The sequence below is a fragment of the Calidris pugnax genome, unplaced genomic scaffold, assembly GCF_001431845.1.
Source record: "Calidris pugnax isolate Ruff unplaced genomic scaffold, ASM143184v1 scaffold219, whole genome shotgun sequence".
NCBI lineage: Eukaryota > Metazoa > Chordata > Aves > Charadriiformes > Scolopacidae > Calidris > Calidris pugnax.
The window spans coordinates 10216365-10232698 of record NW_015094507.1 but is presented as its reverse complement, the minus strand read 5'-3'; the positions used below and the strand labels follow the sequence as shown (position 1 = coordinate 10232698).

Here is a 16334-nt window from a genome sequence, read left to right as displayed (position 1 = left end):
GTTATAGTTCTATCCAGTATGGGACAAAACATAGAAATATACATTATGTTACTTATTTGTAAGGCTTAGTACAGTAATCCTTCTTCACTAGCATGATGACTGCAGATGACTTCCATTCTTGCAAATGGAAGCATCACATTCAGTGAAAAAATTGAGATTATTTAAAACAACAAAGATAACTAAAAGTAAGTGAGCTGAAACCTAAGTCAGGCACCTCGAAACAACGTGGCATTTTGATTTAACACCACTGCCTACCAGACTCTTAGTCAGAAAACAAGACTGGTGAGGTAAAGAGAAGCTCAAAGGATCTACACAAAAAAACCCAGCACGGTCTGGGATGACAGACAGAGGAACAGCAACAGTATTACCCTGCTGATTTGGAAGGCAAAGCATTATTCCTACTACTCATAGACTGTTAGCAAAAAGGGGTAAACTTTTTATTTCATTCTCTTCTGGTCCTTGCTGATTCTTGTGGACAATCTGGATCTTCCCTTTCCGCCTCTAAGAGGGAAAAGCTGCAGATTTACTTATTTATTTGCATTGTCTAGATGTCCAATAAAAACAGCATAGGCATGTAATTGAGCATAAATATGGAAAGAGGTCACAATGTAAGGAGGCAAAAAAAGTTTTCCAGCTTTGTTTTTTCAGTTGGATATGCTTATCCTATTGCATTAATCTTTCCAAAACAGCCAGAAACTAATGAATTTAATTTGAAATTAAAGAGGAAATCTTTTTATTGCTGTAAAAACATGCTACACGTAAAGAAAAGTAAAAGAGGAAGACTACCCATTCCCTTCACCTGCAGGAGAAAGACATATCTGAACTCCTGTAAGCCTGTTATGGTCTATGTTGTGTTGCTCAATAATTCCCACAGTAGCTGACTCATCCCTGAATTCAGAGTCATCTTCTGAGTTCTGTCAGGCAGATATGTGATAAGTGTTTTTCATTTCCACACATCAAACGCACTGTTTCATTTTGCATTCCTGTTTCTTTCTTTTCCCAAGGTGGATCCCCCCCACCCCACTTCTTCACTCTATCCTGCAAATTTAAGCAAAATAATTCAACCAGATAATGTGTTGTTTGAGGGAAATGGTTGGGTTTTTTTTTTGGTCTTTCCAATCAACAAAGAAAACTTTACTCTGAGCAAGCAGATCTCTTAACAATAGGTTAAAAAAAATTGTACCACATTTTTAATATACACTAAGTTAGAAACAAATTCCACAAGTGAGCTAGTCAACCTTAATTCAACCCTAAGTACATCATATTTACTCTGCTGCAATAAGAAACTGCAACGTAAGTTTCTAAACTATGACTTTACACTATAAATAAATTCAGAACTATGGGAAATTAGTTGATATAAAACTTGAAATATTCCCCTCCTGTATGCTTATTTGTGTGTTGAATTAGACTATTTCAGCTAAAACAACCCCCAAAGATTAATATAATGAAAAACTATATCATGAACTCTATACATGACAGAGAAGAATTAAATTGTATATTTCACTAAATTTCACTGAATTTTTAGAGTTGGAAGGGACCATAGAGATCATCTAGTCCAACTCCCCTGCTGAAGCAGGATTGCCCAGAGCTAGAGCATGTTACTCAGGGCTGCATCCAAACGGGGCTTGAAAATCTCCAGAGAAGGGGACTCCCCACCCTCCCTGGGCAGCCTGTCCCAGGGCTCTGGCACCCTCACTGTGAAGAAGTTCTTCCTCATATTTGAGTGGAACTTCCCATGTTTCAGCTTGTGCCCGTTGCCCCTCATCCTCTCACTGGCAACCACTGAAAAGAGTCTGGCTCCCTCCTCCTTCAAGCCACCCTTTAGATACTTAATAAATATACTTAATGTATACACGCATATGAAATCTGCCACCTCCCAACCTCTAATTAAATCCAGTACAAAATTGTCACATTGCACGCAATTTTCCAAATTTTTTCTTAAGGCCTTCGTAAAATGGGAGAGTGATAAAAGCAATTACTACTTCTAAATAAGCTGTACAGCACACCAAAGGGATCCCAGCTATGAATTATTGCACGGCAACACAAGTGTCTTTTGCTTAATACAAGGGCCTCAACCTAGAAACCAGAATATTACTATTCAATACAAGACGAGTTAGCAACATGTAACATGCCTAGAAAATGTCTGGGACAGGAGTAGTTTAATACCTTGATGCCTTTGTAGTTAAGGGAAGCCCTACCTTTTGTTTTGCCCCAGTTAGACAAGAGAAGTTAGATCTGCCTGTTCATCCTCCCTGCTACAGCGTGAACACACGCTTTGATCAGCCGGAAGATTTGAAGGGCTCGGGACTTCCAGCAGGAGGATGGTACTGAGAACACCACAGATACAAGCTACGGCTACACTGCTCCTTCCCCACTTTTGGTTGCCAGGTCTCTGTTTCAGCAGCAGCAGAAGGGAGTAGAGGGTATGTTGACCGGGACCTTCTCACAAAGAAATACATGGCATAGTAATGGATGCCATATAAATTATTACTGCCTGTTACCTTTTGAAAGGGCCTTTTGTGTTTGATGCCCTCTGAGTAAGTCCAAATAAGTTTGAGACTTGAAAAACCTAAAGCATAAGAAGATAATTTTCTAAAGAAGTAGTGTATTCTTGGACAAAGCCTCCCTGAAAAATCTAATTATTTATCTATATCAAGTACCATCTGGGACACTGGAAAAACACTAGCTACCCTACTTTATTTTTTTTTTTTTTTCAAAACTAAGACGAGGTATTCTGAACACTAGAGTGGATTTTTGAACAAACAGATCATTGTAAACAAGTCAAATAAAAAGGCTCAAATCAAACATTCAATAGTTCTGAAGGAGGAAAATGGCAAGAAGTATCTTAGATGTCACCAAAGGTGTGAGATCTACTCAGAAAAGGTCTGCTCTAAAAGACTTATCTAAAAGATAATGCAATAGGTTTTAAAAGTACAGATATTTTTCCAAGAGACTTGATTCTCTTTAACACTTTGCAACAAGTGCTATGGTTTGATATTATAGACCCTTGTACTGAACACTGCATTTGACAGACAGCATAACAAAAGCCAGTATTTTTGTATCTCATGGTTCTGTTAAGAATGATACATAATTCTCTAAGCATCACTTAACCTTACCTCATCTGAACATACCTTGAGCTGTTACTGAGCAGTCTGTACAACTTGGTATTTAAATACAAATCTTAAGTCAAGAAATAGACTTGCCATTAAACTCCGTTATTCTGGAGCTGCTTATTTACTTGTCTGAAATAGCTTAAATAATCAAATCTGGCATTTATTTCTCCAAACTTCACAAGTAACCCCTTCTACACTTGCTGTCCCAGAAAATTACAAGTTGGACCGAAATTATACCTCTCATGGTCTAGATTGAGAGAGCCAAGAATTAAGCTTACATATATTACTGCTTGCTCAGCTTATTGCCTCTGGCCACCAAAGGCTAGAGGACCAGTGTTTCAGGGTGTTTACGTGGATCTGTGCATTAAAGATCAACTCCAGGAAACATCAGAGATGTTTACTGCTAGGTCTGTGCTTTATTAACATGGAGGTAGAAAGACATGGGTACAGATAAGAGTCTTTGTATTGAAAATGCATTTGGCAACTTAGTGAGACAGATATGGAGAGTTCCTAAATTTATGCAATTGAGAATTTGTGCAAGCAAAAAGGTAGATCTTTCCCGTTACAGGCAAAAAGGGAGAATTTGGAAGGATGAAACAACTTCCATCCAACAACAAACAAACAGGAAGGGAAGTCAAAGACTGTTTCAGAGAAAAAACTTTTTTAAAGAAGCATTTCCAAGCCCAGAAAAGGCTCAACTGTATGTTTACCTTATAACAGGTAATAAAAAATAGAAGCTTCATTGTCTCATCCTGGGTCTTTCAAAGCTTGATGTTAGTATTTGATTCAAGGTTGTCCAGTGTATTTATAAATTGGAGGGTGAATATAGGAAGAGAACTGTGCTTTTTATGTATTCTATCTCTAGCTGGAAAGTGTCAACTGGAATGACATCGCAATTTATCATTTACGAAAATGCTTCACTGTACTAAACAGTTTTATCTACACACTTCTTTGTTTGTATTAAAGTTGAATGGAAAGAATCTGCAATAATTTTTATTAGGCAAGCCGTTTTCTACACTCAAGAGGATATTAAACTACTACTTAGATGTCCAAGACAAGTTTAGAAGTAATCAAGAAATATCCTTTATAAAAGGTGACATGCGTGCAAAGCAAAATTAATAACCCCCAGAAAGGAGTATAAAATTGTTAACTACCATCACTAGCACTTAACTCACCTAAATTCAGAAGTACTAAGACTTGTTGATGAATTAAAGGAAGAGCACACAACCATGTAGTGCAATAAAGGCAGGAAGAAACAGAACTATATCCCCCTTATTGCAGAGCTACTTTCAGTTCTCATCACACTCATAAAATTCATAAATATTCTGTTTATGGGCAAGAGAAGAAGTTTCTTGAGATCCAGTATTTAACAAGTATTTATTAACAGTATTTATTCTGTTTATTCTGTTCCTGAAGTTTTTGAAGACAGAAGCTCCAAAGCAACAAGAAAAGCTAAGCTGTGTTCTACACAATGCACATATTGAGGAAGAGATTTCAATCATCCAATACTCTGGAAATACAAAAACACTGATCAGTAAAGCAACAAATTATGCCAACCATCAACAATAGCCATATGGAGCAAAGTACCGTATTTTCAGCCCATACCATTGAGGCTAAAAAGCAAAATACACAAAAGCCAAAGGCTAATCCCACTAGAAGGCAAGGAAAGAGAATTTCATGAGTTTGAAATATAAGTAGGTACTTCTAGTGTGAAAACAATGATGCTACAAAGCAAAGTTACATTACTAAAATATTAGGATTTTTATTCATTTCCTAGTTCTATACAGAGAAAAAAAAATGTTACTGATAAACCAGTTACTTCTTTCAAAAAAGGGAAATCAGTGCTTGAAGGTAGATACGTGAATTTTTAAAATGTAAAAAAAACCCATGGAAAAGTACTGGTGGAGTAGAAAGAAATGGAACATACACTGATAAGGCTACTTATAGCAATCTCATTTTTTCTGTGTGACCTTTTAAACAAGCTACAGAACTAAGAATAGAGATTTCCATCTACAGATACATAACAGAAAACAGAATGCTAGCAGAAGCAGCGTATATTTTCCCATAGTCTCTGCATTAGAAAAAAGAGAGGTTAAGCAATACACATTTAAACATGTATATACTTAAATGTTAATATAACATTTCAAGTTTTACGTTGTCTTAAAATGAAGCAAAACGTACAAAGTAAGAAAACACATACCTGATATACCCTGAGACTCTGTCTGTAGATCACAGTACCACAGTCTGTTCACTGGATCACACCCTTCTCGAATAGACAGCAAGACGTATCGACCATCGTCTGAGACCTGTAAGAAGTTACAGAAAAATCAAAGAAAGTCACCCTCTGGAAAAAAAAAAATAAAAAATCCAACTTGAGAAGTTAGTCCCTAAACCCCTAGCAAAAAATAAATTAATGCTAGTTAGTTGAGTGAATAGATGTGTATGGAACATGAGAACTCATCAAGAACCTACACTCACTGCTTACATCAACAAAAAACATAAATATAATTTGCTGACATTTCAGGAGATCAAAACTAAACAGCATTATCTGTTTATTTCCACCATGAGTTAAAAAACCAAAGTTTACCTTGCCACATAAACCCCATAAAACAACTAATGTACAGCACTAACCTGAAATTTCAGGAACTAAGAATGGACTCAGTATAAACAGCCTAAAACTACAACCTACTGGCAAGAGAAAGAAAAAAAACCACAAACCTACCAAAACCACAAGCCACATTAAAAATAGCTTGCAGTCAATACCTTGAAAATGGAGATGTTTAACTGAATCCACTATGTTGCATATAAAGCACTATTTAGTCCTGCGTCAACTGGATTGCCAGGCTCTCACTGAACCACAGTACTCAAAAAGAACCCTCCTACATCAAGTAAGTACCTTTATGTAGCTCAGTAGAAATTTCTCAAAAAACCACAAGGCAGCCACCTCTGGTGATGTAGGTATCCAGTTTTTCTCTAGTCACTGACTATAATGTCAGCATTCAAATCCAATGTTAAATTGTGCAAGAGCATTTGCTGCCTTAGACATCCTTGTAAAGATGTAACGGAGTGACCAGTGGCTTTTGTCCAAAAAACCCCCTTAAGTTAGATTCTTATGAAGATGATGTGAAAAATTCTGAACTTTCAAACTCCATCAAGGTAACAATTCCATGCAAAAGAAAATTTACCTCCCCGCTCTCAAATCCTATGGAAATAAATGGAGCCCTGCAGTGACATCTCTCATTGAAAATCAGTAATTTGGCATATCCATATAAATTCAGGTATTTTAAAAGATGCAGAGATGTATCAGGGATGCACTTGCTCATCAACCAAAGGAAAAACCATGCTGCTGAAATTGCTAATACTTAAGTGAAGGAGGCATTTATCTCAGTCAAGTCTTCCATTTTAATCCCAGTGTAAACAATCCTTTTATCCTGCATAACCTGTCAGCTAAACTGAATCTACAGAAAAGAGTTTGTCACTAAAATCTTAAAATGGGCCCTTGGTGCATCTACATAAACTGACTGGTGCCTCCTCTACACAAGAGGAGTCTTCACCATGCATCCTCTCTCTAGTAACTCCAGCAAGGTCAGTGTTTGAGCCTGTGAATAGCCTAGATATGCCAAAATCCAGGTTTGAACCTGATGCACGCAGACCTCCACACGTGCCATCACAGTGCTCTGTACAGAGCAGTGGAGTTTAATCAGAACAATGCCCGTTGTTTGAATGGGAAAACCAAAATGCAGTTGCTCACAATGGCACGACAGTGAAAACCATTGTCAGCACTTGACATATGGCAAACATGCTTGCTCTGTGCAGCTGCTCTGTCCATCTATTCGTTTAAAAGTGAAAGCCTACTTAATACTGTTATTCACAGGATGACATACAACAGCAAAAAAATCACCTGTGTGGTAGAGGTTAGCTCTGGATTTCTGGCTGCCTTAAGGTATCTGCCACAAGCCCACTTCAGATGTGGAAAAAGGTGGCAGCTTAGTCCCTCTGAAGGACGGTCACTAAATTCACAGCAAATTTTCCCTTAAGCTCTCAAGTGATGGAATTAATAAGGTGTGTTTTCTGTCACAAAGCAGTATGACATTTCTTCCAAATCATCCAAGCTGGTAATTTTAACGGTACTTTTGCTCAATTGTGGCAAACTAAATGATGCTAATGGAGTTTCCAGGTTTGTCAATTTCATTAGGTTTACACACACAAAAAATCCAATGCTGCTGTTAAATGACCATTATAACATACAACCACATTCTAAATTTTGTGATGAAGCTTCTTGGTTTCCTTTTGGACATGCATGTACACACACAATAAAATTTCCAAAATGATGTCTGCTGGTAGATAAAGTCATCAATGAATCCCTCTTTCTACTCAGGCTTCATAAACATATTCTGTTTCCTGGCAAAGCTTTAGAAAGTGCAAGTCCATCAAAGAAAGGCAGGAAGTAACAGGAAGTCATCAACTTAGTTTCCCTCTCCTGACTGAGCTGTTTTGAGCATATTCCAAAATTACCAGATTTAGATGTTTTATTAACAGCTGATACAGAAGGCTGCTTCCTGTCCACATTCTTACATGACAACGTCTAATGGAAATTTAAACCCCTACTCACAAAATATGAATCTAAGTTCTGGAAGCTTTCCATTTGGCTCTAAACATATTTTTTTAAAAAAATTCTTATTCATATATTGCAATTACTTCTTAGATTTACTTTGGTTAATATTCATAACATTAATTCTACAGATATTTTGCACAACTAGTTACGCAAAATAAATTTCAGAAGAATTATGTCCTAGCTATACTGCTATTCAAACAGATTCAGTTTTGAAGACACAAGAAGGGAACTTAGTAGAATACAGAGCCAAATCTCAGTATATGAAAGCTAATAAAAAAACCCCAACAACCAAAACAAACAAAAAAAAACCCCAAACCCAAATAAGTGTTTCCAAGTCATTTTACTGGCATTTTGTCAACAACTACTTATACTGCTAAAAAGTCCATAGAGCTGAAAGCTCACAGGGCAAATAGAAAACACCTAAGATTCCTACAAGACAAGAAACCTGAACCTGTTACATGAAGCAGTTCAGACAGCTTTAACAGGACAGCCTGCAAAATTCAGACATTTTGTCTTCTCCTTCCAAGATGGAATGGAAACCAAGATCAGGTGATCTTTTTTGATCTTCAGTGTTTTAGACAAACATTATCTGCAGGCGTCAGTTTTAATTAAACTAGGGACTGCAATATGCTGCTTAAACAACTGTTCATACTTGTAAAAGCACTAAGTTTCCTTTTCTTCCTCAGCAACTCATAAAACATGATAAATAATTGCAAGTGGTATATACAAATATAAATTTCAGTTTAACTCAAGAGTATGACACGCAAAATTCTTTCAGTCATAGTCAGAACCCACATAAATTTATTCTTTGATGTTTTGAGTTAACGGTTAACAGAAGGCTGCTTGCTTTACCCAAGAAAGAAAACTTATTTGCAAATTTCTGATGTTGTCGCTGCAGAAGCAATTCAGAATGTCTGATGACAGCAAATCTGAGTACATCTAAAGAGTTATTCCTTCCATATTTCCCAGCTGCACTACTGGAGTTGATAGCAGTTTATGTTTAATTTGAAGTAGGAATTCCCAAAGCATATTGGCTGGTGGGATGCCAATTAGGTCTGCCCCTATCACTAAAGCTATTCTTACATCAGGGAGCTCTATAACCCAAAGGAATTTGACAGAAACAGGACAAGACACTGTTGACTGCGGCATGCTAAAATGCTTAGTTTTATACCATGGATTTAGACATCCACATAGCAAAGTTACAGTTTGATGAGCAAATATTGGTAGCAGTACCATCTTATGCTGTCTCCACCTCTAGCTCTTCCTACTGCTATAGTTGCTTGGATCCAAGCAAGCTCATTCTCCTAGTCATGTCAGTACAAGCATTTCCCATTTGTGTGGTAAACCAGACTGGGGAGCTGATTGACCTGAAGAAACAGCATGTTGTAACAAAAGCCGAAAATTAAAAAGAAGGAAACAAAAAGAAACAATAATAATCCAGGAAAAAAAAACAAACAAAAACACACAAACAAAACCAAAGAAGAATCCAGGAGGGGAAAAAACCCCAAAACAATGAAAGAGAAAAAGAATAAAAGAAAAAGTCCCTCTGCCAGTTTATTAGTATCTCAGTCACTTCACTGTGCAGTTGCACAAATGGCTAAGACACTGCACCAAGCAGCTGGAAACATGAATAACAGGGGCAGAGATTGCTTAAGGCAGCTCAGATGGCAGCGCTGACAAATGCGCAATCACTGCCTGAATGCACTGACTCTTCTATACCATAAGCAGAGAAGAGTGTGAGCTTCAAAACAGCAAAAGGAAATAGGATTTCTCAACTATCATTTGGGTTATTTTAGCCTGCTACATCATCTTCATGAGCTGAACTGCAATCCTTGCTCTTGGCCCACAAACTTACAAACTGAAACTTCATAGCAGTATTTCACTCAAATCGTAAGAGCGCATTCATGGTTCAGCATGAGGGAGACAGCTGTAACGTCACAACTGACAGCCTGGATGAGAAATAAATTCTCCTGGTTTCCCACATCCATGCTGAAAAGGAAACACATCAAGAATTTCTGGGAGAGATCTGGAATGCTAATCAGTGAGCATTTCTCTCACTGAAATAATTTCTATCATTTCAAACAACATCCACTGGTAAAAGGTAAGGAGGTTACAAAGCAAGTGAACAACTTAACATGAATTTTAGGTCCTGTCAAAACAGGACAGAAGAAATCCTGTAGCCTTTCAACTGAAGCTTTTAAAATCCTTCAGCTTAACAATGATTTTATTGGCGTAACACAGCACTAATCCCTAACTCAGCACTAGAAAATGATTATTTCAAAGAGCTGATGTTGGCATATAGTTTGTAGTTTGACTGCTGCCATTCAGTCACTTGGCAATTTTGAATTTATTAGATTTGTTATTTCTGAAATATTTGCTGTGACCACCTTTACACAATACAAACATACCGAAGTATCATTACAATAGCTGTGCTCCCAAGTGCTATTCTATTTAATCTTTCAAGGATCAAACTCTTTAGACCAAAATCTTTATAGAGAAGTTTTGATTTATAGTGGAGTTTTTTTTGTTTTTCCTAGCAATTTTGTTTCTATATTACCGGTTCTCTCCATTTTGATGAAAAGTAACCATTGCTTAGAAAAACACTGAGAGATGAAGTGGTTTACCTGTAACTTCAATAAATGGATATCAACAGGAAAAAAAAAAAACTATTTAAAGCCTAATTAGTAAAAGGAGCTTTCCATCTTGTTTTTTTCTTTCATTACAAAATACAGTTAATTCATCATACAAGGCACATAAAGAACCCCAAAGGGTTATGCCTTCTGCTTTAATAATAGCAGTAACCATCTAAGAGGATCCACAGCAAAAGTGAAGTGAAATATTTTGTCTACTAGCAGCACATTTCAGACCAAAAATTCATACATAATTAAACAAGAAAAGAGAAAGACTGAACAGGAGAAGGCTGTTGGGTTTTCAGATTTCCTGGCTTTATACATTACTCCTCAACTAAAACATCAATAGGAGAGACATTAAACTACTTTGCTTCCAAGCAAAGCGCATGAGAGCAACCCCGGTGAATATTAATGCCAGTTCTTTGAATACTACCTGGGGAGTCACCGCTCCAAGATTCAGGGTAACGAAGAGCTCTTTATTTTTAGTTCACAAATAGGGGCCCTTTGAATGCATAGTACTATAGTAACAACTATATATACACATCATTCCTTCCTAAGCTAACCAATGAAAAGTTTTACCACCTTGGCCCTTTTTATTATCAAGGTGGAAAAAACCTAATCACTATATAATTTGTTTCTGCATAACAAGATATTAAAAAAATTAGTAAAATCCAGTTATTAGATAATAAGCCTGTGTTGCGAAAAGGATAACTGATGACTCCTTTAACTCCAGATGTTAACACTGTTATAATCTACAACCTGATCTTCCTCTGTGGTTATTTTACAAACTACTGCTCCTCATGCACTAGCGCCCTTAGCATATGGAACAAGGCAACTGTCATTGCTATCTAATGCATTTCCAATGAAACAAAAAATGAATCACATAACCCCCAAAAAATAATAAATTAAAGTTCACAAAAATCAGACAGAATCAAAGCTTTCAAGCAGAGCTAAATGGTCAAACCAGTAACTGGACTCCAGGTACCTAGTTATGGGAAGATCTTGCCGTAGAAGGCAAGATGGGTGGCAATAAAAATGCAACCATGCAACACATGGCATTAATAACTAGGTTTTAAAACCTTGTAGCATCAATAAGCTGCATTTTAACACTGATACAATTTTCACCATATGCTATGTATGTAACAGTTTAAAATGACCCAGAGTGATTGACTAGATTTTTTTTAATATTCATTTAGGAATGTACCCAGTCACCACAATAAAACAGACTGATGACAGCAGTTACTTCCTAAACTTTAGGTACGTGCCACACAAAGATTTTTACATAACACCACTGAACCTGAATATGACTTGACTAAGAAGAATCTACATGCAAGAGACATTTCAGATTGATGAAGAAATTACCTGTCTTCCATTATTTATCAATATTTCAAAGCTTCCTATCAGATGAGTAAAGTAAAATACTGAACACAAAAAACAGAAAGCATGTGCTGTCTACAGAGAAAAAAAAAAAAAAGTAAGAGTTCCTGTAGAATTTGCCAAAACATTTGGTCAGTAGAAGATGAGAGCAATTACGCTGTCTGAACAGCCTCAAGTGTTCTAACATCATAGATGTGGACATGACCCCATGCTACAAAGTTCTGCTTGCACAACAACAAAGTCAGGAACTCCCACTGTAACCTCTCAGCCTTTCAAATTCCACTTCTAATAACTCACTGTTAGAAAAATCAAAGCTTTTCCTAGCCTTCCTAACAACAGGGAACAGTTTTTCATTAGATAAAATGATCATGAAGGGGTTTTTTTAGGGCTGGGTGGGTTGGTTTTTTTGTAATGAAGGGAACACGAAGCTATGTTCTGACATTATCTTTACAGTGATGCCAGAAAGTCACTGAAGCTTGCACATAGCTCCTATCACATTTTACAGTCTAGCAGTCTTTCAAGAAGATGAGGATTGGGGCAAGAACTGCCTTTCACGAAGCAACCTCTTGGGAGTGTCTGCACAACCCAAGTCCCCATTCCGAAAGCTGGTACTCTAAAGCTGCAAATGCTTTATTTGGTTTTCTATTTGCATCATACTGATTTAATCAACCAAATTTCAGAAGTGCTAATGATGGGCGATCACAGAAATGCATAATTTCAGGGTCAGGTCCAACAGAAACCACCTAGCACATTCTGAGGAGCAGCCCTGATGTACTCTGTGCAGGAGATGACTGGTTATATGAAAACAACATGCTGATGTGTTCTTTCCATCCATTCCCCAGGTTAGAAAAATTGCTTTGAGTGTTAATAATTCAATTTCCTTATTCCAGATGGTTTTTTATTCTTGGATTTCAGACACAACATGTTGGTATAAAGAGCATTTCTATTCTGACCATATCCTTCTGAGCCTCTGCTAAGCTTGGGGTTGAAGGAGACCTATCGAAGCCAGAGAACTGAGATTCTGACCCTAGAACATTGTGCTTATGACTGCTTCAATTGCAACAGACATGAGACAGTCTTGTTCAGAAGAGGAACACAGCAACGGGTACATGCATTCTCTTTCTTAAATCTACCACAGAGTAAAATTAGTAGCCTTCTGATGTGACAGACAAACATCACACACATGATTTTTTCCATAGCTTTCAGCTTGCTTTTGAGTCCAATAAAAGCACCAAAGCATCAGGAACTTGTCTATATGGTAGATTGCCATCTACCATAGCCCCCTGTGCAGCCAGAAAGATTGCCTGCCTGCTTCTTAATGGTGAAATTCTCCAGACCTATTGGCAGGGCTGCTGGAAGATATTCATAGTAGGCTTCTATTCCAGATTCAGCCTTGACAAAGAGTTAGGCTTTAGAAAACCTCTTACAGGCCTGTTTTATCCAGCAGCAAGTCTCACTGGAGCAAACCAACAACGTTTAGACCCCTTCCCCCTCATGTTGCTCACTCTTCCCCCGTGGATCCACGTGCTTCCACGTTCCTGCAGTGAAAACACAGCACAGCCAGCACACATCTGCCACAGCTTACTCCTCTGTGCTCTGAATTTCATTTGCAAGATCACCTCCCTGGCTGAGAACCACTGATGTTAACTGACAGCTGTAAACATTTAAAAAAAAAAATTAAAAAAATTGTCAATTCAGGGACTGTGCAGTTTTACTGCTGGCAGAACCGGGCAGGGAGGGTTCCTCTCACCCCCTCCTTTCTCTCCTGTTTACTTTCCCGCGGGTACCATTGGGACTTTTAACACCAGTAACTGTGAAAGGCTTTTATATAACTTATTGTTTAACTTTGAGAACAACAGTCTGGCTGTGAGAGACAGATATGCTCTGTAAGTCTGGAGAGGAAGCAAGAACATGCCATTTAAACAGAGAAACAGAGGAAGCTCCTCTTTTCCAAGCGTGGCTAGGACATTACCAAGGTTTTAAAAATCTTCATACCAGGCTGCCCTCTACTGGGATGTTATTCAAATAAACTCCATCCCTGCTCTTCCCTACTCCCCCACCACCCTAGAATCTGTATCAGAAACACATATGCTTTTTGTAGGCTAATGAAAAGATTTGATAGCCTCGTTTTCAAAACTTATATATTTGACTAACAATAAACAGATTTTTTTTTCCTCACAAGCAATCCATTCAAGTGAAGAGTTGGAAATGCATCTATATTTCTATGCCAACACCATTTTCAGCACCACAGATTTTGTTTAAATCAAGCACACTTGGGGGTGGTGTTGAATGTGTAATGCGCGAAAAAAAGACAGACCCTGAAGCTATTTTCTTGCATATTGTCTTGTAAATGTATTAAGCTGACAAAATTTTACACTACCCTCTTTTGTCCTAATCAGTGACCTAGTTTCTTCTCTCCGCTGAAAATACATACCACACCGACTGACTCCCTACTGTGCACCCGAGATTACTCATTTTTTTGAAGTATCGTGGCAACATTATTACTTTTGCAGCCTCTGAGGAATCTCCTGGTCAGGTGCTTTTCACTTGCAAGCAAGGTATTTCTCTCCCTCAACCCAACGCTTGTGAGACCTGCAAATTCTGCTCTAAACCTGAGGATGGAAGTTCAAGTTCTGACCCCCCTACAGAGAAAGGTTTTGTAGCTGAGACCAGACCACTCACACCATAATCCAACTGTCTTCACTGGAGCTTGTGTAAAACCTAAGAAAACCCAAACGTCTCTACCTATTTGGCCCAGCAAGGCCCTGTAAATTAAAAACATTTCTTTATTAATATGACAGGAATGCGTGAAAGTACACTTTCATAAAACGTTGAGCTGTGCAAAGCTGTATTTTAAAATCTGTGGCAGCGTATTAGCACCAAGTACTCAGGACAGCACCAATAAGCCATACAATCTGATTATTTATTAAATATATTTTAATTTTTCCCTCATTACTTTGTGGTCTTCCACTTTATCAAACACATATTTTAAAAAAATTGACTAGAAAACTTGTCTGAATGGCCTGAAAAGATGATTTTTGACCTATTGCACAAGGATGAAACCACATTTTGCAATTGCATTGTTTTGTTTTGGTTTTTTAATTGCAAAATATGTTTTTTTTCCCCGACAATTAAAAACCGTTTTTCATTAGTATCAGGATGACAGAGCCACATTTTACAGCTGGAGATCGCAGCACAACCCCAGAATATCAGCTGCTTTAAAGTACTTTCACTTAGATAAGCTCATGATTATTTACCAAGGTGAATCTCTGCTTTACCATTCCTTAAAATAGCACTACTTCTTAAATATCAACATTTCTGGAAGTTTATGCCTCCTAGAGGTCAAGAAAAAAAGTCATAAGCATCCATACAAATTTATTAAACAAGAACCCACAGTAGTGAGGTGTTTCTGTATTCACTGCCTTCCCAGCTTTCCCAATACTTATGGGGCTGTTTCAATTCCAGTGGCTTCAGAGCTGGCAGCTGACCTACCTTCTATTGCTTTCCTATTCCACAGCAAGAGTTACTACCACCAGTCCCCTCTTCACACCCCAAAGACGTTTTAATCATTTGATAGAAGAGTTATATGTTCTCATTAATAACCAAAATTACCTGAGACATTTGGTATCAGAAAAAAAAAAAAGATACTTCTTTTACATTTAAGGCTGCCTCAAGCTTTTCTTTCACAATAGAAGAGCCAGGAGATACAGGATGGCTGCTTCTCTGCACCCTGGCCAGGCAAACTCTTTGCTGCTCATACTATGAATAACCTTCCATGGTCCTCCTCATATTTGGTTCTGTATTTCTGATCTTGAAATGCTCCAGCCCTGCTTCTTCAATTTAGATAAGAAAAGGCTCTGTTAATGTGCTATTATCTCAAAGAAGGTTTTGCTACCTATAAAACAAGTGCATCTCTACGCCTAATACAGAAGATAGCATTTCCAGGGGATTTAATATCTGAGACTGCAAACTTTCACTAGCCTAAAAAACTGTAAAGTCCAATGAATCAGACTGCAACAGCCTCCCCTCACGGAAAATTAATTTGTCTTCACAACAACATGTGTAGTTTAGCTCACGACACTGCAAAGCAATAACAATAATAATAATATGCATCACTCGTGAATCAGTGGATACATCACTGCAAGACATCTGTCACCAACAGAAAGCCCATTTATTTAAGGAACTAGGGAAAAATAAGGATAACGATTTCCAAATTCCATTTTATTGCCAGTTAAACTCAACAGAACTGACTAGTTTTGGAACAGTAAAAAAAAAAAAAAAAAAAAAGACTCCGTATAGAAACAAGAGGTACTGACTAAACATAGCAGATAGGAGAGTAAAAGGAATTACAACAGGTTTTTATCCACTAGAAAAACACCAGTTCCCTGATAAACAGAACAACCACCACTAGAATCCAACAGCACTTAGAACAGTGCACTCAATCAAGCATTGTTAAATCTAATATGAAGAATAAAACACACATTAATTACAAAACTTAGGGTCTTTTGAACCATTCATGTAAGGAAGACCAGACCACGGTTACCTATCATTTCGGTTCACTGGGACTTTGCACAATATAGTAGTAGTTGTTCAACGAAA

At 37.6% G+C, this 16334-nt stretch overlaps 1 protein-coding gene across 1 annotated transcript in view; it reads right to left on the bottom strand.

The window, feature by feature from the left end:
- Positions 1–16334, bottom strand: part of PREP (prolyl endopeptidase) — an 89465-nt gene that overhangs the window by 55235 nt on the left and 17896 nt on the right. Inside the window, exon 9 of the mRNA XM_014964437.1 lies at positions 5314–5419. Within this exon, the coding sequence (XP_014819923.1) occupies positions 5314–5419 (106 nt within the window). The remainder of the gene's footprint in view (positions 1–5313; positions 5420–16334) is intronic.